The sequence below is a fragment of the Oryctolagus cuniculus genome, chromosome 3 (genome assembly GCF_051225735.1).
Source record: "Oryctolagus cuniculus isolate XC-2025 breed Fujian yellow rabbit chromosome 3, ASM5122573v1, whole genome shotgun sequence".
Taxonomy (NCBI): domain Eukaryota; kingdom Metazoa; phylum Chordata; class Mammalia; order Lagomorpha; family Leporidae; genus Oryctolagus; species Oryctolagus cuniculus.
The window spans coordinates 50,687,534-50,712,114 of NC_142869.1; the positions used below are offsets into that span (position 1 = coordinate 50,687,534).

Genomic DNA, 24,581 nt, shown 5'->3' on the forward strand with positions numbered 1-24,581 from the left:
TGGTTGACTCACAGGTGTTTCACACTGAGTATGTTCCAGACTGGACTGATTATCTCTCCCTGGAACTTGCTTCTCCTCCAGGATTCCTTATCAGTAAATGCAATGGCCATCCACCCAGTTACTTGTCTGAAACCTTGACTCATCAAATTCCTGTACCTCCCGCAACCCAGACTCTCTAGTTTCCTCCAGTGAAGTTATTCATTCTGCCCAACTTTCTCCCTCTCTTTCTTTAAGGATTTTTTTTATTTATTTGAATACCAGAGTTATGGAGGTGGGGGAGATTAGAGAGAGAGAGAAAAAGAAGAGAGAGAATATTCCACCTGCTGGTTCATTTCCCAAATGGCCACATTGTCCAGGGGTTGGACCAGGCCAAAGCCAGGAGCCAGAAGCTTCTTCTAGGTCTCCCATGTGGGTACATGGGCCCAAGCACTTGGGCCATCTTCCATTACTTTCCCAGGCTATTAGCAGGGAGCTGGATCAGAAGTGGAATAGCTGGGACTTGAACCAGCACCCATGTAGGATGATGGCACTGCAGATGGCAGCTTAACCTGCTATACCACACCATGGGCCCCTATGCTTAACATTGTCTACTTTCCCCCCATTGCTAGTTGAGTCCATCACATTTCCCCTGATCATTGCAACAGCCTGTTTTTCCTGTAGGAATTTCAGGCACCTCTGGACTCCAAGCCATGTGGGAACTCTTGGGAAAATTTTTAAAAAATCATTTGAGAGACACTGTAGAGGATTCCAAGATGATAGTATAGGTAGGGAGCTTACTGCTCTAGTCTAAGGGAAAACAGTAAAAAAAATAGTGAAGAAAGTCCAATCTCAGGGAAAAGTTAGGGAAAAACTTCAGAGGGAACTCCACACAAATTAGAGGGACACTGTGGATCTATGTGGAGGGTATGGATGTGTACAATTCAGGACCCCAGCAGAGAGCCTCAGCACCAGCTTTGGAGAGCAAGGTGAGACCAGACTACAGCAGCCCAAGCCACTGGTGATAAAGCTGCAGAAAGAGCCTTGTGTGAATTTGGCCTGGAACCCTGTGAGGGACAGTGTACTTGCTAATATTTATGGAAAAATGGCAGGGCCGAGTCATTACTTACCAATAGTCACCTTGAATGTAAATGGCCTCAACTCTCCAGTTAAAAGACATAAACTGGCTGAATGGATTAAAAATAAAACCCATCTATTTGCTGCCTACAAGAAACACATCTCACCAACAAAGATACACACAGACTGAAAGTTAAAGGATAGAAAAAGATATTCCATGGTAACAGAAACCAAAAAAGAGGTGGTGTACCCATCTTAATATCAGACAAAATAGACTTTAACACAAAAACTGTTAAAAGAAACAAAGAAGGCCAAAAAGGCTGTAACTAGGAAGTAAAAGGGGAAACACAAGCAAGGGCCAGGCAGTCCCAAGTAGGAGAATTTCCTACTTACCCTCAGAGCACTGGGGAACCACTGAATACTGTAAGTGAACCAAATTTCATATTTCAAATTTCCCTGGGGTGAGTGGCATAGAGACTGAGGCACGTTAGGTTGTCCATATCAAGAATGCCTGGGTTCACGTTCTGGATCTACCACTAATTCTAGCTTCCTGCTAATGCACACCCTGGTAGGCAGCATCTGGTGGTTCAAGTAGTTGGGTGCTTGTCACCCATGTGGGAGCCTCCCTTTTTATATAAATGAGTAAATTGAAGTTCAGAATTCCTAAGTGTTGGGACTGGTGTGTGGCATAGTGGGTAAAGCTGCCTCCTGCAATGCTGGCATCCCATACGGTGCTGGTTCATATCCTGTCTGCTCCAGTTCTGCTCCAGCTCCCTGGTGATGCACCTGGTGGAAGATGACTGAGGTGCATGGGCTCCTGCACCCATGTAAGAGACACAGAGAAGGCTTGAGACTCCTGGCTCCTGGCTTTGGCCTGGCCCAGCCCTGGCTGTTGTGGCTCTCTGGGGGAGTGAACCAGCAGATGTAAGACCTCTCTTTCTCTCTCTGTCTCTCCCTTTCTCTAATTCTGCCTTTCAAATAAATAAAATAAATCTTTAGGAAAAAAATAATTCCTAAGTGTCTTGTTCAACACAGTGAGTTTCTACATAGTGGCCCATTAGTAGAATATGTTTATATTAATAACAGGAAAAATGAAACTAGGTAAGGAAGTAGGCTTCTAAACCCCTGAAATCTATGCCTTCTTTCTCCAGGACTCCTAATTTCTTATTAAAATTTTTAATTTGGGGAGGGGTGAGCACACCCATCTACTGGCTACCTCCCCAAATGTCCGCATAGCCCCTTTCACTAGGACAGAAGCTGGGAGCTGGGACCTCAGTCCAGGACTCCCATGTGGATGGCAGGAACCCCAATCATTCGAGTCCTCACTGCTGTCTCCAGGGTTTGCATTAGCAGGAGGCTGGAGTTAGGAGCAGAACTCAGAATCAGATCCAGGCAGTGAAGGTGAGTACCTTAACTGGTAGGCCAAATGCCCACCTCTAGGATACGTAACTCTGATTGGCAATTGAACCTGAATATCTCAACAGATTAACTGGTAAAATGTAACCTGGTACCTCATATGACTTTTTTCTTGACTCATCTGATCTTAAGAATCACCTTGGGTGGGAGTGGTGGCATTGTGGCCCAGCTGATTAAGCCACCACCTGCAGTGCTGTCATCCCATTTGTGCAGCTGGTTCTTTTTTTTTTTTTTTTTTTTTTTTTTTTTTGACAGGCAGAGTGGACAGTGAGAGAGAGAGACAGAGAGAAAGGTCTTCCTTTGCCGTTGGTTCACCCTCCAATGGCTGCTGCGGCCGGTGCGCTGCGGCCGGCGCACTGCGCTGATCCGATGGCAGGAGCCAGGAGCCAGGAGCCAGGTGCTTTTCCTGGTCTCCCATTGGGTGCAGGGCCCAAGCACCTGGGCCATCCTCCACTGCACTCCCTGGCCACAGCAGAGAGCTGGCCTGGAAGAGGGGCAACCGGGACAGAATCCGGGGCCCCGACTGGGACTAGAACCCGGTGTGCCGGCGCCGCTAGGCGGAGGATTAGCCTAGTGAGCCGCGGCGCCGACCTGTGCAGCTGGTTTGAGTCCTAGCTGTTCCAGTTCCAATCCAGCTCCCTGCTAGTGCACCTGGGAAAGCAGCAGCAGATGTCCTGAGTGCTTGGGCCTCTGCTACCCATATAGGAGTCCCAGATGAAGTTCCAGTCTCCTGGCTTAGGCCTAGCCCAGCCCTGGCTACTGCAGCCATTTGGGGAGTGAACCAGTGGTTGGAAGATCTCTGCCTCTGTCTCTCTCTGTCTTTCTCTCTATTTCTCTGTAACTCTGCCTTTCAAATAAATAAAAAAAAATTTTTTTGTAAAAAAAAAAAAAAAGCCCAGTCCTGGATGACACTGACACTGCTTGTTTGGGGGCCATCTTTTAAAAAATATCACCTGGGGTGTTCATTGATCATTCTAACTAGCCCCTTATTCTGGCTATTCCTATGCAATAAACCTGGAGCAGGGCCCAGGAATTGGAATGTCTAATAAGCACTCAAGTGATCTTATCCTCAGCTATGTTTAGGAATCATTGGCTTAGATGATGTCACAATTTCCGCTTCCAGAGACGCCAGTAAAGAGGCCATAAAGCATGAACCTCAGCATGGTGATTTGTGTTTACTTCCAAGCGAGAACATCAGTGTCAAAGACCATGATGCAGAAGTGAGCCAAAGTGTGCTGATAAGAAAAGGAGACCAGGAGTCTTGAAAGCTAAGAGCCAGCTAAGGGCCTGGGTTGGAAATGAGTTAGCAAAAAGCATGTGTGATGATGCTGTTGTCTCTATGGACGTGACCTCAGATTGGGCGGGGCATCAGAAATAAAGATAACCCCCGGGGGCTCACATTTCCCTGAAACATTCCATTTCTACATCAGCAGGATTCTATGGAGTCTACTCAAAAGGACCTTCACTGAGCACGGTAAGCCAGGGTGAGATATAGTACCAGCAGGCAACAGATTTGTGATCCACCTGGGCAAACGTGAAACTCCAGTGGCCACCAGAGAGTTAGAGTTAATTAAAATTAATTCATTAAAGAATTAAAGTTAGAATTAGAGACTGTCAGGATCATGAATGTCTTTAACTAGGAAGGCCTTGATGAGGCTGTGATAGTGAGAGAATGCTGGGGAGAGGGCACTAGCTTTACCTGAGCAGGGCCTAAAAGGGTGGCCAGAATTTTGACAGAGAGGTACAGAGAAGGGAGGGCACTGACAAGCAAGGGAACTACAGACTTTGGGGCTCAGAGAAGCCAGCTTCCCCTCAGCACATCTGTAGGATGTGAGGTGTTTGGTGAGGGGAGAAGACAGAGCATGACAAGGGGCAGAGATGGAGAGAAAGTGTGAAAGGACCTGAATGTCAGTTTGGTGAAATTCAAATGTGATGCATCGGGAGATAGGAACTCCTGAGTGTTTTCTATTAGTGAGGACGTTGATGAGTGCAGCCACTGGTCTGGATTGGTCTGGCAGTGGGGTGCTGATGATCGGGGATGTCACAAAGGAGGGCCAAGGCAGCACTCAGGGCGTGTGCTCCTGTGAGGACTAGGGGTGAGGTGCAGCATCACAGATATAGGAGAAGCCTCATGGAAGAGCAGCAGAGGGAGGAGTTACGGACCTGAACACATCTGAAGTTCCAGAGTGTGATTTAGAGTGATTCCATGTTGGTTATTTCCACACCGTGGGTGGGATTTCCCAGAAGTCTATTGCTCTGCATAGAATGACTGTGGCTCAGGGTGACAGGGCATCCTGGGTGGATTTCTGAGATCATATCCCAGCTCTGTGGAGGTGACTTTTGTGGTTTCCGACAAAGGTCCTTCTGTGACCCTGGCCTAGGGTGATGCCGTTTGATGCCTTTGTGGGTGAGAAGCTACGGGAGGGGCATGAGACAAAATTGCCCACATTACAGAGGTGGTAATGCACAGTCAGGACATGGAGTCCTCTGAACTAGGGCCGGTTGGGTCACCTTAGATGACCTGGTAGGATCTCTGCATTGCCTTCTCCTTACCTGGAGAACAGAGATACCACCACCACTGGCATATTTATCATATTGTTTTTGAGGAATCAATCAAATGTTTGTAAAGAGTTTAGTTTAGTGTGGTGACTCTTAATTAGGAATGATTTTGTTCCCCAGTCATGACTAAAGAGGTACCACTGTCATATGGTATGCGGGGGTCAAGGCTAATCTAAACATCATACAATGTGTAGGACAGCCCTTCCCCCCCCCCCCGCATAAAGAATTATCTGGCCCAAAATGCTGACCGTGCTGAAGTTGAGAAAGCCCAGTGTAATGCCTGACACAGAGTAAGTGTGTGATATCTACATTTGTAGGCAATGTATGTGAATGTATGCAAAACTATACTAAGTAGGTCACACTCATTTTCTACTTTAAGCCTTTCAGGATTCCAGGGGAAAATAGTTACTTTTTTGTATAACCATTGTATGGGCAAAGAAACTGGGGTCTGAAAAGCTAAGTCACCCTTCCAAGCACAAGTGGCTGCAGTGTGTGTGTGTGTGTGTGAAAATCTGTGTTCAGGCAGGTCAGACTCTATAGAGATCTGTTTTAATCACGATACTCTATACATTTTCAAGCTATGGAAGTCTACAGTTGTCACTATTACTCTTCTAGGATTGTTGTTATGACATTGTCAGATAAGGAGTGGCTCCAGGAAATTCTGAACAGATCTTCTGAATTTGGTACAGAAATCTAGTTGTAAAAGTAGTGTTCATTAAGGTAGTAGCTTTAAAAGCAGGAATAAAGAGGAATCAATGACACAAAGGATCAAACACAAAAGACATTGCATGATGCAGATGCAGACAGTAGCTGTGTATTGAGGCTGGAGTGTGGCATGAAATGAAAGATAACAGGATTGTGAGCACGGGTACTCTGAAGTTGAGAGATGCCATTGGAAATAATATAGGAGTTCCCATTTTATTATGGGAAAAATGACAAGTCCACCTTTTGAAATGTTATATTTGTATGTCAAAGGGGATTCTAAGTGAAGCTTATCATCAAATATGGTCATAGGCACTGGTTGTATGGTGCAGCTAGCATCTCATATGAGATGTTCATATGACACTAGCAACTCATATGAGCCAGACTGAGTCCCAGCTGCTGCACTTCCTTGCTAATGCACCTGGGAATCAGTGGAAGATGGCCCAAGTACCTGGGCCCTGCCACCCACGTGGAAGATACAGATGGAGTTCCAGGATCCTAGCTTCAGCCTGGCTCAGGCCTGGTCGTTGAGGCCATCTGAGAAGTGAATCAGTGGATGGAAGATTCTCCCTCTCCCTCTCCCTCTCCCTCTCCCTCTCTCTGTTGCTCCTTCTCTCTACAACTCTGTCTTTCAAATAAATAAAATAAATCCTTAAAAAACATATGGTCATCCAACCAAACATGGTCAGAAATAGAGACTTTCTTTTGCACCACATTGCTGTTGTGTCACTAGAATAAAGTATGTACATTTGCTATTTTTTATATAAATGTTTTTTAATTCACATTCACATTTTTATTATAATTCTGAATATCTGTGTAAATTAGTAAATGGCTAAAGCATGTTCCAAGCCAATCTTAAATATTAATTTGAAAAGTTGCTTAAATTCTGATGAAATTCATTCTGATGAATAAAAGGAACACTGTTATGCTGTATATACACATACCCACACATACTCTGAATTAGTTTAACAGTGCTATGTTCCACCACTTGTCTAACCATATTCCAAAACCTTGTGTAAATGTCACCGAATTTTAACACTTTTATAAGCTCATTTTAATGTTATTAACCCCACAGTGAAAGAAATGCTTGTAAAACATAGAATTATTTTACAAAGAAAATACAAAACTGATACAAAACTAAACTAGGGGCCGGCGCCGCGGCTCACTAGGCTAATCCTCCGCCTAGCGGTGCCGGCACACCGGGTTCTAGTCCCGGTCGGGGCGCCGGATTCTGTCCCGGTTGCCCCTCTTCCAGGCCAGCTCTCTGCTGTGGCCAGGGAGTGCAGTGGAGGATGGCCCAGGTGCTTGGGCCCTGCACCCCATGGGAGACCAGGAAAAGCACCTGGCTCCTGGCTCCTGCCATCGGATCAGCGCAGTGCGCCGGCCGCAGCGCTCCGGCCGCGGCGGGCATTGGAGGGTGAACCAACGGCAAAAGGAAGACCTTTCTCTCTGTCTCTCTCTCTCACTGTCCACTCTGCCTGTCAAAAAATAAATAAATAAATAAATAAATAAATAAAAAACTAAACTAGGTTGAAATTTTAGTCATTATTGGGATCCAGTGGGGCAGGTGTTTTATGGAGTGGTTAACATGCTCACATTCCAAATCAGAGTATCCGAGTTTGAGTCCCCACTCTGCTTTTTTTTTTTTTTTTTAAAGATTTTATTTATTTATTTGAGAGGTAGAGTTACAGAGAGTGAGAGGGAGATACAGAGAGAAAGGTCTTCCTTCCATTGGTTCACCCCCCAAATGGCCGCAACGACCGGGGTTGTGCCGATCCAAAGTCAGGAGCCAGGTACTTCTTCCTGGTCTCCCATGCAGGTGCAGGGTCCCAAGCACTTGGGCCATTTTCTTCTGCTTTCCAAGGAAAAATCTAGAGAGCTGGATTGAAAGAGGGGCAGCTGGGACTAGAACCGGCGACCATACGGGATGCTGGCGCCACAGGCGGAGGATTAACCTATTGCGCCATGGCTCTGCCCCCCGCCCCCATTCTGCTTCTAATTCAGCTTCCTGCTAACACTTACAAGTTCTTGAGTCCCTGCTGCCCACATGAAAGACCAATGTGGAGTTCTGAGCTGCTGGTTTTGGCTTGCCTAGCCTGGCTATTATGAGCACCTGGTGAGTGAACCAACAGATGGAAGACTTTTGTCTGTCTCTCTTTCTGTCACTCTTTCAAGTAAATAAAAACAAAGCTTTAAAAAATCTCTAATAATATTTCTGCTTCATGGTATTGACTTGCCTTTTCCAATATTTAAGTCTCAAATACATTCTGAATAGAACTGTTATGACTAGTCAAGGCATACAAGTCAAATTTTCCTAGGAAAAATTAATTCCCATAAAAACACCAAAATGTTTTAGGAAATTAAACAGAAATAACTTACACAACCATGTATCAAATCGCATTACTCTATACAAGACAATGCCAATACACTCTGGCTTCTGTTTTAAAACATGCTTGCCCTAAAATGTTTTGCTTTTTAAATTTATTTGAAAGGCAGAGAGACAGACAAGACAGAGATTCCTCCATTCACCACATGCTCCTAACAGCCAGGGACAAGCCAGGCCAAAGCCGGGAGCTAGGAGCCAGGAATTCAATGTGAGCATCCCACATGGGTGGCAGGGACCCAACCACTTGAGTCATGACTCTCTCCTCTCCAGGGTGCTCATCAGTAGGAAGCTGGAACTGGGAGCAAAGCCAGGACTCAACCACAGGCACTCTGGTATGGGATGAGGTTGTCCCAAGCAGAGTCCTAACTGCTATGCAAACACTCACCTGGAAGTTTCATTTTTTGATTAGCCTATGACACTTACTTTATTTTCTAACTTTTTCTCATGCATAACAGTAAATCAAGATCCTTTATTTAAAAGAAAATATCACCTGACATTTCCATTTTTTAAAGAAATATAAAACTTAAGAAAATACAAGTACTCTCTTTAAAGACATAATTTTAATATTCTTCCTGACAAAATCAGTATGTGTATTACAATCAGAACTAAATCATAGTGCTCACTTTCATCAAGCCCTTTGTCAATTTATACATTAAAAATAAATGTGAAATTTAAAAAAGAAGATGCTTTAACAGATAATCCATTTTGATATTATTATTTCTTAGTGTCCTACTTCAATGATTTTTTTTTTGAAACTCTGGATAGTTTAATATTCTCATGAAATTAGTGTTTAAATAAACTTGACTTTCACCCGTATTATTTTGTTCTTATTTATAATGATTTTTTCAATTTTTAGGTTAAATTCAAAGGTTTATACTCACAAAACGAGAATAGCTTATCTCTAATACATAAATAACTCATTTTCCTATCTTCAATATAGATAAAGCCACAACTCAAAAGTGGAAATATTAATTTAACAAAATGGGGGGCTGGCCCTGTAGCATAGTAGGCTAAGCCTCCACCTATGGCACCAGCATCCCATTTGGGCACCGGTTCCTGTCCTAGCTGCTCCTCTTCTGATCCTGCTCTCTGCTTAAGGCCTGGGAAAGCAATAGAGTATGACCCGAGTGCCTGGGCCCATGTACCCACATGGGAGACCTGGAAGAAGCTCCTTGCTCCTGGCTTTGCATCGGCTCAGCTCCAGCCATTGTGGCCATTTGGACAATGACCAGAGGATAGAAGACCTATCTGTATGTCCCTCTCTCTTTCTGTCTGTAATTCTACCTCTCAAATAAATAAACAAAATCTTTTTTAAAAATTAACAAAATGAAGTTTCCTCTTTTGGCTTTTGATGTTTGAGGTTTATCAAACCTATACAATAGAGCACTAAATTTTGGAATTAACTGAGAATGATCCAAGATTTCAGTTAGTAAACATAATTTTAGACATAAACAAAGACAAAAGCAACAGTAATGAGTTAACTGTAGAGCAACACCTGTAGTCACAAATGAGTAGGTCTTATTTAGTTTTACAGAGGCATTTAACTGCATAAAACTTAAAGGGAAAAATGGCCGTATTTGAAAATAGCTATAAGGACAGCACAGAACACAGATCTGTAATGAGCAGAGTCACAAGGCATACTGAAGAGGTATGAATGGTCGGTCCCACTGGAACCTGCAGAGTAGCATTCTTATATACTGACTTGTGCTTCATACTGTTCCACTGGCTGATACCCTCATTCTCCAAAGCGCAAGGAGTTGCCACTTCTGAGTCCAGCATTTCAAAATGGGAAACTCTTGGTCACAATACACCAGCAAAAAAAAAAAAAAAAAAAAGTGTCTCCGCCTTTACTGTGTGGCCGGTGATAGCGGTAGTGCACAGGCAAAAAGGCTTGGAAAGGGTCACTGCATTGTGAATCTTGCCTGGCATAAATGAGAACCTCAGATTCCTTGGGCAGTTAGCTAGGAGCTTCTATATGGAAACTTTCTGAAATCATCACTGCCCGTGGAAACCATCGTTCAAAACTTCTTGCTTCAACATGATTTCAGAATACGTGTCCCTTACACCTGCACCGAAAGCGACTCCAGTGCGGGCGAGCCCGGCCGCCGCGCAGAGGAGCAGCCAAGCGGCCGCCCGCACAGCCCCGACCAGAGCAGCCAGAACGCCCGAGGGACTGACGCCTGAGCGGGGCGCGGGACCAGGTGCCGGCGTGGCAAGGAGTCCGCTCGTGCCTGAGTCTGCGGGCTGGGTACGCTTATGCAGGCCGTCCCGGGTCTTTCCTGCCGCCGGCCGCAGTAGCCCCCCCCTTTCGTTCACGCCCCTCGCCAGCCCGGGGGAGGGGGCTGCGGGCCACTTGCTGTTATTATCATATTCTTTATATCTATTCCGGGGCCTGTCTGGGTGCCAAACCTGGGTGTCCTCCTTTAGAGTGCTTCCCATTTTCTGATTCTGCTTCAACACAGTTCATGATTTCTAAGCTACTCTAGTCTTCTATATGCTTGCAGTGCTAAAATGTTACAAAGGTTGGTAATCTTGCTGCTAAGTATCCAAGTCTTGCTTCTTGAAGTCATTTTATGAGCAATAATACTTCAGTTAATGTCATTAATCACCTAAATGTTTCTGGGATTGAGTCTGTTTATTATCATCTAATTGTTTTAGCAGAGTTCATATTGCAACCAATTAAATGTGCAATACAACAACCCAGCCCTTCCCTTTCCTTGAAATTTCCTTTAGTTCAGAGTACAATGTTCTACAATTCTTTTTAGAAGTTGTACTTTCCTAGCAATTGACTATGAAGCACTCATATCTACATGAGAGATCCTATCAATGTCATTATGATGACTGGTAAATGTATAGTTTCTTGAGGTAGAGGTTCAGGCCAGAGTTTTCCAGCTCAGCACTGTTTATTTTCAGGGCTAGAAAATTCACTGCTGTGGGGGAATGTTCTGAACATTGTAGGATATTTACCAGCATCCCTGGCCTCTACCCACTCCACGCCAGTAACATCCCTGTTCTCCATGGTTGCTCCAGATGTTGCCAAATGTCCCTTGGGCTACAAAAATCATCCACAGTTAAAACCAGTGGCTTAAGTTCATTTAGTTATTTACATTGCTAACCTTCAATGGATTTTATTTACTTTTAAAGATTTATTTATTTGAAAGGGAGAACAAGAGAGAGGGAAAGCAAAAGGTAGATGCACACACACACACACATACACAGATCTTCCATCTACTGGTTCATTCCCCAAATGGCTGCGACACCTAGGTCTTGGTCAAGTCGAAGACAGGAGCTTCAAACTCCTTCCAGATCTCCCACATTGGGGCCAGGGGCCCAAGTATTTGAGACATCTTTGCTGCTGCCTTCCCAGGGCCGTTAGTAGGAAGCAGGATCGAAAGCAGAGTAGCTGAGGCTTGAACGGCCAGCTGATAGGGGAGACTGGCCTCACAACTGGCTGCTTAGCCTACTCTGTCATATGCTGGGCCTCCTTGAATGCATCCTCAGTCATTAATGCCGAATGAAATACAGCGTTCTTCAATCATGGGCTACCACCAATGATTTCATAGATTCTTGCTTCTTAGATGAGTAGTGTGACTGCTGTAGATTTGTGTGCTATTATAATGTGAGCCACATTACCCAATTTTCAGAATAGCACTTAGGAAAAAGTACACTGGAGATTTTTCTTGTTTTCCCTCAGACAGTATCTCATGGAATCATCTTAAGCAAGCAGTTAAAACCTATTCAACATTCCTTCTACCAGGACTTCTCCAGTAACTACTATGTGCTTGTCATTGTTGCTACCCACTGAGAGCACAAAGATGAATGCAATGGTCTCTACCCTCTAAGAACTCTGTGGAGAAGCCAAACAAGGAAACAGTTAGCCATAATGTAATCAACACTGTAGTTGTGATATAGAAATATGAGAGCTCAGAGGAAAGTGTAAGTTTGCCCTGGGAAACCAGGGGAAGCTTCTCAGAGGAAGCAAAGCTAGAGTAGATTCTTAGGATGAGTAGGAATTTGCCAGGTGCAGAAAGAGAACAAGGGTTCCAGGCAAAGGGACCAGCCTCTGCAGAGGCTCACGTTTAGGGCATAACAAGCAAACTGCATGACAAGAATAGGGCAGGTGTGGGAGGCTGGGAAAGTGGACAAGGCTCCATTGCTGCAGGCCTTGGCAGCCTGGCTAAGATCTCTGAATATTTTTCCAGTAGGCCTGGCCTTGAGAAGCCTGGGAAGGGTTTATAGGTGGGAGTACCCGAACCTCTGGTTCAGGAACAATCTGACCAATTGTAGTTTTACTGAATATCTTCCTGGAACTGACCTTGAATGTTTGGATGCTTGTTTTATCCTGGTGTTTTCTGTTAACTGTTTGGTCATGGGCATCTATTCACTTTAAAGAAAATGAGTGTCTACAATGAGCAAGTCTTTGTGCTACATGCAGGTGGAAGCAAAGTCAAAGACAATCTCAAGGAGCCTACAGTTTGTAAGGGAAGGCAAGCTGACAGGTCACAGAAGTCTGCAGAGGAGGGGAGGGTCAGGGAATCCAGAAAGGCTTCACAGAGCTCTGGCGTGGTTTGCCTGCTGGACAATGGCTGAGTGATGCTTCTCGGATGCTGTCCTCTCTCCAGAGACAGAAAAGTGACTCAGAAAGAGTTACCCTTTGCATTTTGCTAAGTATAACTTCAACCTAAACATTTGGACTACATGGATAGATGCAAAGGCTCGTTCAGATCTTCTCTTGAATGCAACTTTTTTTATGGAGGATTTTTCCTAGCGGTTCCCTTCACTATTTATTTTTTTTCATGTTACCTGTTATCACCATTGAACAGTCTATGCTGTATACTTGATTAATTTTGTGTATTATTTTCCCCCTCTAGAATGTAAGCTCTGTGTGGGAGGGGTTTATTTTATACAATGTTGTATCCCTGGTAACTATTAGAGGGTCTGGCATTTAGTAGATTTTTTAAAAAAAAGGTTTACTTATTTATCAGTTTAAAAGGTGGAGGGAAGGATGGGGGAATGATACAGAAAGACAGAGAAAGAGAGAGAGAGAGAGAGAGAAAGAGAGAGAGAAATCTTTCCCCTCTCCCATCTGCTGGTTAACCCTTTAAAAGGCCACTACAGCTAGCAGCTAGGTCTGGGCCAGAAAGAAGACAGGAACCAAGAACTTCATCCCGGTCTCACACATGGATGGTAGGGGCCTATCATCATTGCCTTTCCAGGTTCTTTAGCAGGAATCTGGATCAGAAGTGGAGCAGCTGGGACTTGAACTATTGCTCTGATATGGGATTCTGGCATTGTAAGGCGTGGCTTAACCTGCTGTGCCCTGGCCCCTGGCATACAGTACATCTCAATAAATATTTTTTGAATAAATCAATATGATTTTGTAATTATTTATTTTTGCTTTAAAAATATTTTTATCTTAAAGGTAGAGAGACACAGAAAGATAGAGACAAAGAAAGATTAGCAAGGAGAGATTTCCTATCTGCTGGTTCACTCCCCAAATGTCCACAGTAGCCAGGGCTGAGTCAGGATGAAGCCAGAAGCTTGGAAGTGAATCCAAGTCTCCTAAATGGGTGGCAGAGACCTAACTACTTGAGACATCACCACTGCCTCCCAGGGTGTGCATTAGTGGGAAACTAGAAGCAGAAGTGGAGCCAGGATACGAAACCAGGCCTTTGGGTATGGCAGATAGGTGTCCCAAATGATGCTTTAACCACTGTGCCAAATACCTGACTAATAGTTACTTACTTTGGATTTACCTAGAATTCAACTAATTTCACTATATCATTGACTATAAATGGGTTTTTAATCAAATCACTAAATATACTTGGAAATGGGTTTATTTTTTCATATTCTATATGTCCCAATGGAAGTAAATTATTTTATTTTTTCCTGCTTGGATTCACACCACATTCAAATTTTATGGATAATTTTATGAGTGACTGATGGACTGGTATGATACAATGTTTTTAATTGAAGCAGAGAAACTCATTTTAGAAATCATGATCAAAACTACTTTGAAATATGCAGTAGCAATAAATATTCAATCCCAATAACAAGATTATACTCTCAGTAGGACAAAATGTATTGAGTCACTGTGGAGACCAACTACAAGTAAAGTGAATTTATTTCACCTCTGTGGGAATACTTGGCATGTTTCTTCTCCTTTCTTCCCTCTCTCTCCCCTCCCTTAATATTACATTGGAATAGTGTTTAATTATGAATAGTGTTTAGATTAGTGATTTATGCAGCAGAAAATTATAGGAGGATGACTTTACTGTGCATCACTTCAAAATTTCCTTCCTTCCTTCCTTTCTCTCTTGGTTAATCTCTCTACTGAGGGAAAACACCATATCGATTATCTACTTGATTTTTATGAAAAAGTCTGGATTCAAACCAAGAAGTTGCTTACTTGCTTTTTTTCCCCCTAGAAGGCCAGCACGCTTGTTTGGCATCGGGAGGACCAGGATCAGAGAGCTCCCTGTTGTCTCAGAATAGCAATGTGTTTGCAACACTCTTTCTTCGCTTATTTTCCCTCCCTTTGTTCTGCTTCCCGTCTTTTCTTCCCTCTTGCCCCTTGATGTTGTTTAGCAGCTTGGGCTCCATGTTTTTACTCATATTTTGATTCCTCTTCCATTTCTAGGCACAAAGCAAAACAAAACAAAAACACCCAAAACCGCAAACAAGCTGTGGAAGCCATGCGGGTATCTTCTGGAATGAAAGCTGAGGAATCTGGGCTCACAGCGAGATGGATCGAGTGACCACATGTTTGTTTTTGTAGCTCTCCAGATTTCATAGTCTGCATCTCCACCTTGAATCCAGCATGCAGGGGCGTGTTTTTGGCCCAGCAGTTAAGTTGCTGCTCCGGACGCCTACATCCCAAATCAGAGTTCCTGTTTCCAGTCCTGGCTCCTTGCCTTCCAATCCAGCTTCCTGCTAATGCATGCCTCTTGGAGGCAGCAGATGACGGGCCACGTGCTTGGATCTTTTCCATCTACACGGATGACCTGAATGGAGTTCTGGGCTCCAGGCTGCAGTTGGGTCCAGCTCTGGTTGTTGTGGGTATTTTGGGAGTGAACCAGAGAATAGATCTCTCCTTTTCAAATTAAAACAAAACAAAAACCCAGGAAATCTTATAAGTTCCTGTGCAGAATCAGAATATGAGACAGATGCTTCCTATAGAGCCGGGTGCAATTCATTCATTCCAAAAGTAAATGTTAGCTCCTGCTTTGGGTTCGGCTAGGTGCTAGGACTATCATAATGAAGAAGACAGGAGGGTGACTTTGCCTCAAGTAGCATGTGCTATAGTTAGAAAAGCAGGCAAGTGCCTGGAAAATCACTTTCTGAAGTTGCCCTCTGAAGGGATGAAAGCTATGATGTGGAAGAGGTAGCTTGTTCTGGGAGCACCCAGGAGGAGCAACAGAGCAGGTGGGAGATGGGGTGGGCACTGAGAGGTCGGGGAACACTTCTGGGGAGTTTTCACACAGGACTGGAAGGAACACAGATTAGCTAAGTCAAGGCTGCAAGAGTGGGTATGAAAGCGAGGGGAGATAAAGGTACTTGCTCATGACCACCAGAACCAGATTTCAGTGCTGTTTCTCAGTTTCTGGGGATATTTACTGATGAGCTACCTTCTTCTTGCACAATCTGCTATCCCAACTCTTAATATATCAAATAATACTGCGCATGCCTCATTTTTATTTTATTTTACTATTTTTTTTGACAGGCAGTGGACAGTGAGAGAGAGACAGAGTGAAAGGTCTTCCTTTGCCGTTGGTTCACCTTCCAATGGCCGCCGCGGCCAGCGCGCTGCGGCCGGCACACCGCGCTGATCCGATGGCAGGAGCCAGGAGCCAGGTGCTTTTCCTGGTCTCCCATGGGGTGCAGGGCCCAAGCACCTGGGCCATCCTCCGCTGCATTCCCTGGCCACAGCAAAGAGCTGGCCTGGAAGAGGGGCAACCGGGACAGAATCCGGAGCCCCGACCGGGACTAGAACCTGGTGTGCAGGCGCCGCAAGGTGGAGGATTAGCCTAGTGAGCCGTGGCACCGGCCACATGCCTCATTTTATTTGATTCGCATAACTTCAAGTTCAGAGAAGCTGGATTACTCAGCAAGTGAAAGATTTTAGTGCTAGAGAACTCTGGGGATGGGACTGCCAGTCTGGCCATCTCTGCCATGAACTCACAGACCAAGGATACCTCCCTCAGGGCTGAACGGCTGCTCGAGGGATATATTCAAGGGCAGCCCTGACCTCACGTTTTTGCTTGCGTCCAGGGAGTCACAGGAGATGAAGCCACCAGACAGGAGGCTCGTAAGGCAGGATCTCCTCTCCTCCACTCTGGCAATGTGTTTCTCCTTCCCAGGGTCCACCACAGGAGGAAGCAGAAGAGCCAAACTCATGTGCGGATCAATGATGGGAGAGATGAGGAACTGTTTGTCATTTATATATACAAGTTTGACACTCATCGTGTCGCTCAATTCCAAGGGTTGCTATTGACTCGTATAGGTGACACAGATACAGAACACAGGAGGAACGGGGCTCCCTGGAGTTACAGGATGCCATACTCCATACTCCACCCCTAATAGAGGGCCAGCCAGAATGCGTGGGCTCGCAGCTTGGGGGTGGAGTGGCTCTGGTTGGTTTTTCAATGTTAGAACTCTGACATTCTCTTGCTTAAGACAAAATAAAATGGAAACATTAGGATGAAATTCCAAGCATAGCAATTATATTTTAAAACATTTTATTTGCATAGTAGAAATAATCCTCTAAGAAATCCTCTTTGAGAAGTTTCCTTTAACAAATTTCCACGCAAAAACTTGTGCAGTGGAAACAGTCAAATATATATTCACTTACAAAGGGACAAAACATGACACACCCATACAATAGAATATTATTTGGCAATAAGTAGAAATGGAGTGCTGATGTAAGCTATGACATGGTTATGTCTTGAAAATAGTGTGCTAGGTGAAAAAAGCAGTCACAAAGTCCACATAGCATATGACCGCATTTATGTTAAGTGTCCAAAATAGGCAAGTTGATAGAGAAGTATATTAGAGGTTGCCTAAGGCTGGGGCACATGAATGGATACAGGAAGTGACTGCTGATGGGTGGGGTTTTGTGTTGGGATGATGAAAATGTAATAAAACTGAATTTGGTGATTGTTGCATCCCTCTTTGAACATGGTAAATGCAATTAAAATCTATGCTTTACAGTATGAATTTTCTGTTACCTGAGTAATATTTCAAAAGGCCCGAGTTGGGAGCTTGAGCAGAGTGGTGAGACTGGGGTGGGGGTGGAGGCAGAATATCCAGCACGACCCTAACTTCTCACTACACTGCGATGTAGTGGAGCTAGGTCCATCACTGGGGCTGACAAATCACTTTCAACTCCTACTTTGTGCCCCCAACCTTTTGATCTTTTTTTTTTTTTTTTTTTTTTGCCAGTGGCTGGTCTGCTTGTAGGTTTGTGGCTTTAACCCAGACAACAAGGATGGAGTAAGGGAGTCCAGAGGACAAAGAGGAAAAGGGGCAAAGCTGAGGACCAACTGGGTGTCTGACAATTTTGATCTCAAAGCATTGCACTGGGGTCCTGTAAAACAATTGCACCCTGGGAGCAAGGTGTAGGAATCACACGTGGTAAATGAACTTCGAGTGTTTCTTGAGGTCTACCAGGGCCAGAAAATCACAAGGCCTCAACATTGATGGCTGAACTTTGTGCTCAGAGAAGGTTCTGCAAGCTATTATCAAGCATGGCTAGAAGTGCCACACCACGGTCACCATACCTAGAGAGGAAGGAGGGCCATACCATGACTGATGATATTCCTATAATCTTTGTTTTCAAGAACTAGATTCTTGTTCATTTCCACCAGGATGGTACCAATATTCTCACAGTGTCTGACAAGCATCAAGGAGGTGGGGCCTGAATCAAGCTGTGTGTGTGTGAAGGGGATATAACTGGGAATATTGGGAACATTCCCAAGCTTTCTACCCAGCTGGAAAACTCATTTCCACATTTAATTCTTAGTTCTTCATTATTTACTGGGACCAAAACCATTTTCTTATTATCTGTCTCCTTTTTCCCCAAGACACAGAGAGGCAGCACCAAGAACACAGCCACCACTTACCCCCAGGCAACACCTTTGCTTAGCAATGATGTCATCATGTCAGGCACCTGGAGAGACTCTATGGGGAGGGGCTTTCATTTTCTTAGGGTGCCTACTTCAAAGACTTAGCAAGTTTAAAGTTTGCTTCCTGCGGCTGGTTTGTAGCACAGCTGGTGAAGCTGCTGACTGGGAAGCCAGCATCCCATAGGAGTGTAGGTTTGAGTACTGGTGGTTTCACTACTGATCCAGCTCCCTGCTAATGTGCCTGGGAAAGCAATGGAAGATGGTCCAAGGGCTGGCACCTGCCACCCATGCCACCCATGTGGGAGACCCAGATGGGGTTCCTCGTTTCAGCCTGGCCTAGCCCTGTTTTTTGCACCCTTTTGGGGAGTGAACCAGTGAATGGAAGAGCCTCTCTCTCTCTCTCTCTGTATTCTTAAAAAAAAAAAAAAAAGAATAATAAAGTTTTCTTCCTTGATAGGCTACCATCCCAGATGCAATAGACCCTTAAGCGAATTTTCCTTGACCCTAGGCTGTGTTTACTCCTATGCCTGATCCAAATTAGCACTATTTCCCATCTCACAAACCCTCGACCAAGTGTGCACACAGCTCTGGGTTCAATGATACAGGATACTTTCTCTAAAATGCAAAATCCCCAGGTTCCAAAGCAAAATATTCCTGTCTCTGACCCAACTGCAGAACAGGGTTTTCTTGGAGTAGGGGGAGAGGAGTTGGACAGGAGGTAAGCCAAGGTCGGGAGCTGATTTTCTCTCTGAAGTCTGGAATGAAGGTCACACTCCAGTATGGAAAGTGACCTGAGTACTATGTGAAACTAGATAAGTGAATGCTGGCCCAAGTCCTCTTGGCTCCTGACTTGTTCTCCTCTCTCTTTGATCTCCTTCTGATCTGGAGCTGGAGTCCATAGATATTGCTTCACTGTTCCCATCCCATGCTGAGGACACAGAAGTCATGAGCAGGTAGCCAAGGTTCCCATGCACATCCTCACATGCCAGTGCCTCTCACACAGAGCTCTTTTCACCATCTTCGGGGTGAGAGAGGAAGGGAACTTGCGAACTGAGGCATTGGGAATGAGTCATTTTTCATGTAACCCAGGTGGGTGAATAAGACCCCACAGTCCCACTGCTGCCTACTCCTATATCTACATACCACGGAACTGGGAGGGTATGTGAAGCCACTGCCCACTTCCTTCCCAGCTCCTGGTGACCTGTGACAAGCCAAAGGAGGCACGCGGTAGAGTTATGAGGGCTTCCTCTTTCCCCTAAGCTTTAACATGTGTGCTTCCCTAAAGCATATCCTAAACACAGCACAGACAGATAGCAGCACTCAGCCACCAGAAACACACACATTTGGAAAGAGTAAGTACCCTTGGTTACGGAATCAGATGACAGAGACCCCTTCTTCAGAGGCTGTGGTAGTATGTGGCTAATTCATTTTCTCTGGTTGCACAGAACCTTTCCTTCGGTGGGAATTTTCCTCCTCAGAGAAATGGAAGACTTTCTTTCCGTCCCACTGACAAAGCCTGGAGGGTGGAGAGGGTGGCCTGGGAAACATGGCCTCCTTTGCCCATGCTGGCAAGGCCCGATTGGAGACACTGACTTCCTGGGGCTCCTGGAGTAGGCTGCCTTGGACTCAGCGCCTGATTCTTGTCTGACAATTTTATGGTGCTGTCCAGAGACATGAACACCAAATACAATGATCTCATCTCTCTGGATCATGTACTGGATGGCAAAAACCCAAAAACCAAAGCAAAACACCGAAACAAAAACAACAAAAAAGTAGATTGCCAAGGTTTTAATAGAGTCAATAGATAAAATTCTCTGTCCATGCCACATTTATTGTAGTTTGTGTATACTCTATAAGAGAATATCTTTTAAAAAATAAAACAGAAACTTTAAAACTTAGGAGTTGTGCATCAAGGTTTGAAAAAATATCGATTTCTCTGTTCATCTGGAGAGAAAGCAAGAGGTTTTGTGTGTGAGCGAGACAGCCCAAGGGATAAGTGCTTCAAAGGGGAAATCTGTGTAGTAGGGTATATAGAGGCAATTTTTTTCAGGATTTAAAATAACTTCCAGATTCAAACATCAAGAGGCACATGCCAGCTGACAACAGCACCTTTTTTAAAAACAAAAACGGAGAACACTGGGTCCTGTGTTTCGGAGGCAGTGGCAAATGCCCGTGGGCCAAGCTCTGCAATCCTTTGGATCTCTCCTAGTCCCGTGACCCTCACCACTCAGGGTACGCACTTTCCATGGCAGATTTCTACAGCACTGGGGACTGGCGCTCAGGGAGTGTTGAGGCACTGGGTATGGGTTGAACTGGCTCTCTAGGCAGCTCTGATGTCTAATATGAATCAATATCCTTCACATAACTTCTGATGAGACTTCGGTGTATGGTAATTTGTTTTACTCATATACTCCCACAACCACCTACCATTTGCAACATGCAAAAATAAACAAGCCACTGTGAAGTGGTCAAAATTTTGGATGCCTATATATGAATACATTCTAATGCTTATGAGAAAATTCTGACATATTTAAAATGAGAATCTGGGATTTCAGTTAAACATCATTGAAGGAACACACATTTTACCATGTTTATAAGTACCCTAAAGGTACATGAACGGCATGAGGCTGACAAGAGTGGAAGAAGACACAACAAGACATTTCCCCAATTTTTAGAGCTGGAAATCAGATTGAAGAATGGTAACAGACCACCTTAGGTTCCTAAAGGAAAGGATTCAAGAAGCAAACAAAATTACTGTGCAAATTTTAATTTACTCAGGTCTTGCATGCAGCAAATAAGAAAGAATATGGAGTAAGACATGAATCCAGCATTGAGAAATGTAACCACACCCTTGGATGGTTTCTAGTCTATCTCATCAGATTACAAAACCAATTCCAAAAAAATTCAAGGCCAGTTCAGAGAAACCAACCTTAAATTCAGGTGTCTTAGAACCATTTCTGGTGGGAAACTTCATAACATTTGGGATTCAGCCAGAGAGGCATAGCTAGTAGTGTATGAATTTATGTAACTACATGGATATACATACGCATACATGCACAATTTTACAAGAATTGGTTTATACAACTCTGGGGACTGATAAGTACTTCCAAAGTCTGTAGATTAGAATTGCAAGATCATGGGCAGACATGGTGTCTCAGGCCAGTCCATTTTGCATTTTTTGTAATAAAATACTGGACACTAGGTAATATACAAAGGTAATATACAGAGGTTTATTTAGCTGATGGTTCTGGAGTTCCAAGAGCATGCACCAGCATCCACTGGACCTCCTGGAAGATGGCATCAGAACGGCAGGAGCACGTGCATAGCAGGGATTCAAGGAAGGCGCCACACTCACTCATAACAACCCATCCCGTGGTGAGTCCCATCCGGCAAGATCTTAGCCCTAATATACTCATGAGAGGGGAGCCCGTATGACTTAATTTTTTCTTTTTTAAACATTTATCTTATTTATTTGAAAGAGTTACAGAGAGAGCTAGAGACAGAGAGAGAAGTCTTCCATCCGCTGGTTCACTCCCCAGATGGCTGCAATGGCCGGAGCTGTGCCGATCCAAAGCCGGGAGCCAGGAGCTTCTTCCAGGTCTCCCATCTGGGTGCAGGGGCCCAAGAACTTGGGCCATCCTCTACTGCTATCCCAGGCCTAGCAGAGAGCTGGATTGAAAAGAGGAGCAGCCGGGACTAGAACCAGCACCCTTATGGGGTGCCGGCGCTTCAGGCCAGGGCATTAACCCGCTGCATCATTCCCCGTATGACTTTATAACTTTTCATTAGGCCTCATCACCTATGTACTCTGCCAGCTAATACCACCACACTGAGGGTGAAGCTTCCAGCACATGGACTCTTGGACTTTTTTTTTTTTTCCGATTATATGTGAATCATTTTTTATTCAAACTTGTCTCCATTAGTATATTTTAATTAAAATTATAAAGCCAAGATTCAGAGAAAGCACTTAGGAAATGTTATAAGTTCATGTGTAGCTAGGGAGCATCCCTCTCTTTTTGTCCTTGAAGGCTGTCCATGGCCTTGTTCATGTTTAGACTTGGTCCCCAAGCCTCCTCTCCATACACGTTCTGAAAAAGAACCAATGACAGCAGGCTGCTGTAGGTCTCCAGCATCACATCCCTGTACAGGATTCTTTGAGCATTGTCCAGGCCCTGCCACTCCTTCCAGGTGAAGTTCATAGCCCGGTCTTCAAATGACACCAATGCTTAAAACAGTACATCTCTTGTCACATATCAGTTTATTTCTCGGCTTTCAAGGAGTCCGGGGCGCTCCGCAGGGCTTCAGTAGTGTGGGCATTCACAGAAAGTGAAAGGAAAGCTAAAGTCTAAGCCACCTGCGGGTTCCCTCAGGGCACAGCAGGGAAGCCCAGCACGGCTGCCAGAGAGAAGACCCCGCCTGGTTACATTGTGTTGCCGTGCCCCGCCTGAATAGACAGTTCCTTTTTTTTTGGGGGGGGGGGGACAAACAATCTTTATTATGTACAAGCAGCCCAAGGCGCGGTCACCCCAGCTTCGTGGCCAGCTCCTTGGCCTTGGCCTTCTCCAGCTTGGCGATGCGAGCCACGGACTCGGGCCCCAGGACCTTGCCTCCCCAGTGGCGGCGGATCTCGTCGTATCTGTCATTGTAGTTGGTCCTGATGGCCTCCACCAGCTTCGCCAGGACCCCTTCGTCCTCCGAGTTCACCTGCGTGAAGGCCACGGTGGTGCAGGTCTTCCTGTGCACCAGGCACCCGAGCCGGGCCTTGCCCTTGAGGATGCAGTACGGGACCCCTATCTTGCGGCACAGGGCGGGCAGGAAGACCACCAGCTCAATGGGGTCCACGTTGTGCGCGATTACCACCAGCTGTGCCTTCTTGTTCTCCACCAGGGTCGTGACGGTGTTCACTCCCGCCCGCAGCACCTGCGGCCGCTTGCTGGGCACGTCCCCCTTGCCGGCTGCCTTCTCCGCGCGCGCCAGCAGCCGCTGCTTCTTCTCCTGCTTGGTCTCGGGCCGGTACTTGTGGGCCAGCTTCAGCAGCTGCGTGGCCGTCTGGCGGTCCAGCGCCTGCGTGAACTGGTTGATGGCGGGCGGCACCTTCAGCCGCTTGTACAGGATGGCCCGCTGCTGCTGCAGCCGGCTGTAGCGCGGCCACTTGAAGCGTGTGAGGTCCCGCTTGGGCTGGATGTCCTGTCCGATGCCGAAGTTCTTGGGCCGCTTCTCGGACAGCGGGTTCACCACCTTCTTGGCCTCCTGCTTCTTGACCACGGCAGGGGCCGGGGCCACCTTCTTCCCCTTGGCCTTCTTCCCCTTCGGCATCTTGAGCGGCTGGAGTCCTCTTCCAGTCCAGCTCTCTGCTGTGGCCCAGGAGTGCAGTGGAGGATGGCCCAGGTCCTTGGGCCCTGCACCCGCGTGGGAGGCCAGGAGGAAGCATCTGGCTCCAGGCTTCGGATCCATGCAGCAAGCCGGCTGCAACACGCCAGCCGTAGCAGCAACTTGGGGGGTGAACCAACGGAAAAAGGAAGACCTTTCTCTCTGTCTCTCTCTAACTCTGCCTATCAAAAAAAACAAAAAAAGGTACTTAATGGTATATCCCTTGCATAGTCTTAAAAACTCATATTTTTCCTTTCAGAATAGAAATAATTTACTTTATAATGCCTATACTTTTCTGTTCATTGAACAATCAACTTTTTTTTCCCCCTTGGGTCTTTTTATTTGCTACCCAGTGCATGGAACCCTGCCTTGGTAGCTAATCATAGCTTGGCTCCTTTGAGCTTCAGTTTAAATGTCATGTCCTCACAGGGGCATCTGTTGTTTTGTGCTAAGCATTTATCCACCCTCGTTTTCCTCTGAAGTTCTAAGCCTTCCTAATTTTTAGGTTTGTGGTTTAGTTGGTATAGATCTCATGTTCGTCTTCAGGGCAGCTCTGGTTGGCTTAAACCAGTAAGCATAGTCCATTACTATGGCTACAGTGATTAGTTCAGAGCTAAGCCTACAACACAATCGGAACCAAGGAGATATTAGAAGACATTTGCAGGTCCTCTCATTTATTCACATCTTTTGGAAGAGGCCTCCCTCTTTCTCTGGATTATTGGATAGTAGCTTTGTCTTTGAATGGGAGGTGAATGTTTGTTTCTGGGAAAGCAGGATAAGGGGAAATATGGACTGAGGGAAATCTATGGATGATGTCACCAGTGAGACAAGACAAAGATCTTCTAGAGGGGCTGGCACTGTGGCACAGCTGGTTAACACCCTGGCCTGAAGTGTTGGATTCCCATATGGATGCCGGTTCGAGACCCGGCTGTTCCACTTCCAATCCAGCTCTCTGCTATGGCCTGGGAAAG

General features: G+C 45.3%; 1 protein-coding gene and 1 pseudogene across 1 annotated transcript; both read right to left on the reverse strand.

Moving 5' to 3' along the window:
• Nucleotides 1-9,671: 9,671 nt before the first annotated feature.
• LOC127491519 (GPI alpha-1,4-mannosyltransferase I, stabilizing subunit pseudogene) lies at nt 9,672-10,555 on the reverse strand (annotated as a pseudogene).
• Nucleotides 10,556-22,718: 12,163 nt separating this feature from the next.
• LOC100341006 (large ribosomal subunit protein eL8) lies at nt 22,719-23,573 on the reverse strand. The gene has a single exon (XM_002712335.6). The coding sequence runs from the start codon at nt 23,554-23,556 to the stop codon at nt 22,762-22,764; it is 795 nt and encodes a 264-aa protein (XP_002712381.3). The 5' UTR covers nt 23,557-23,573; the 3' UTR covers nt 22,719-22,761.
• Nucleotides 23,574-24,581: the final 1,008 nt, after the last annotated feature.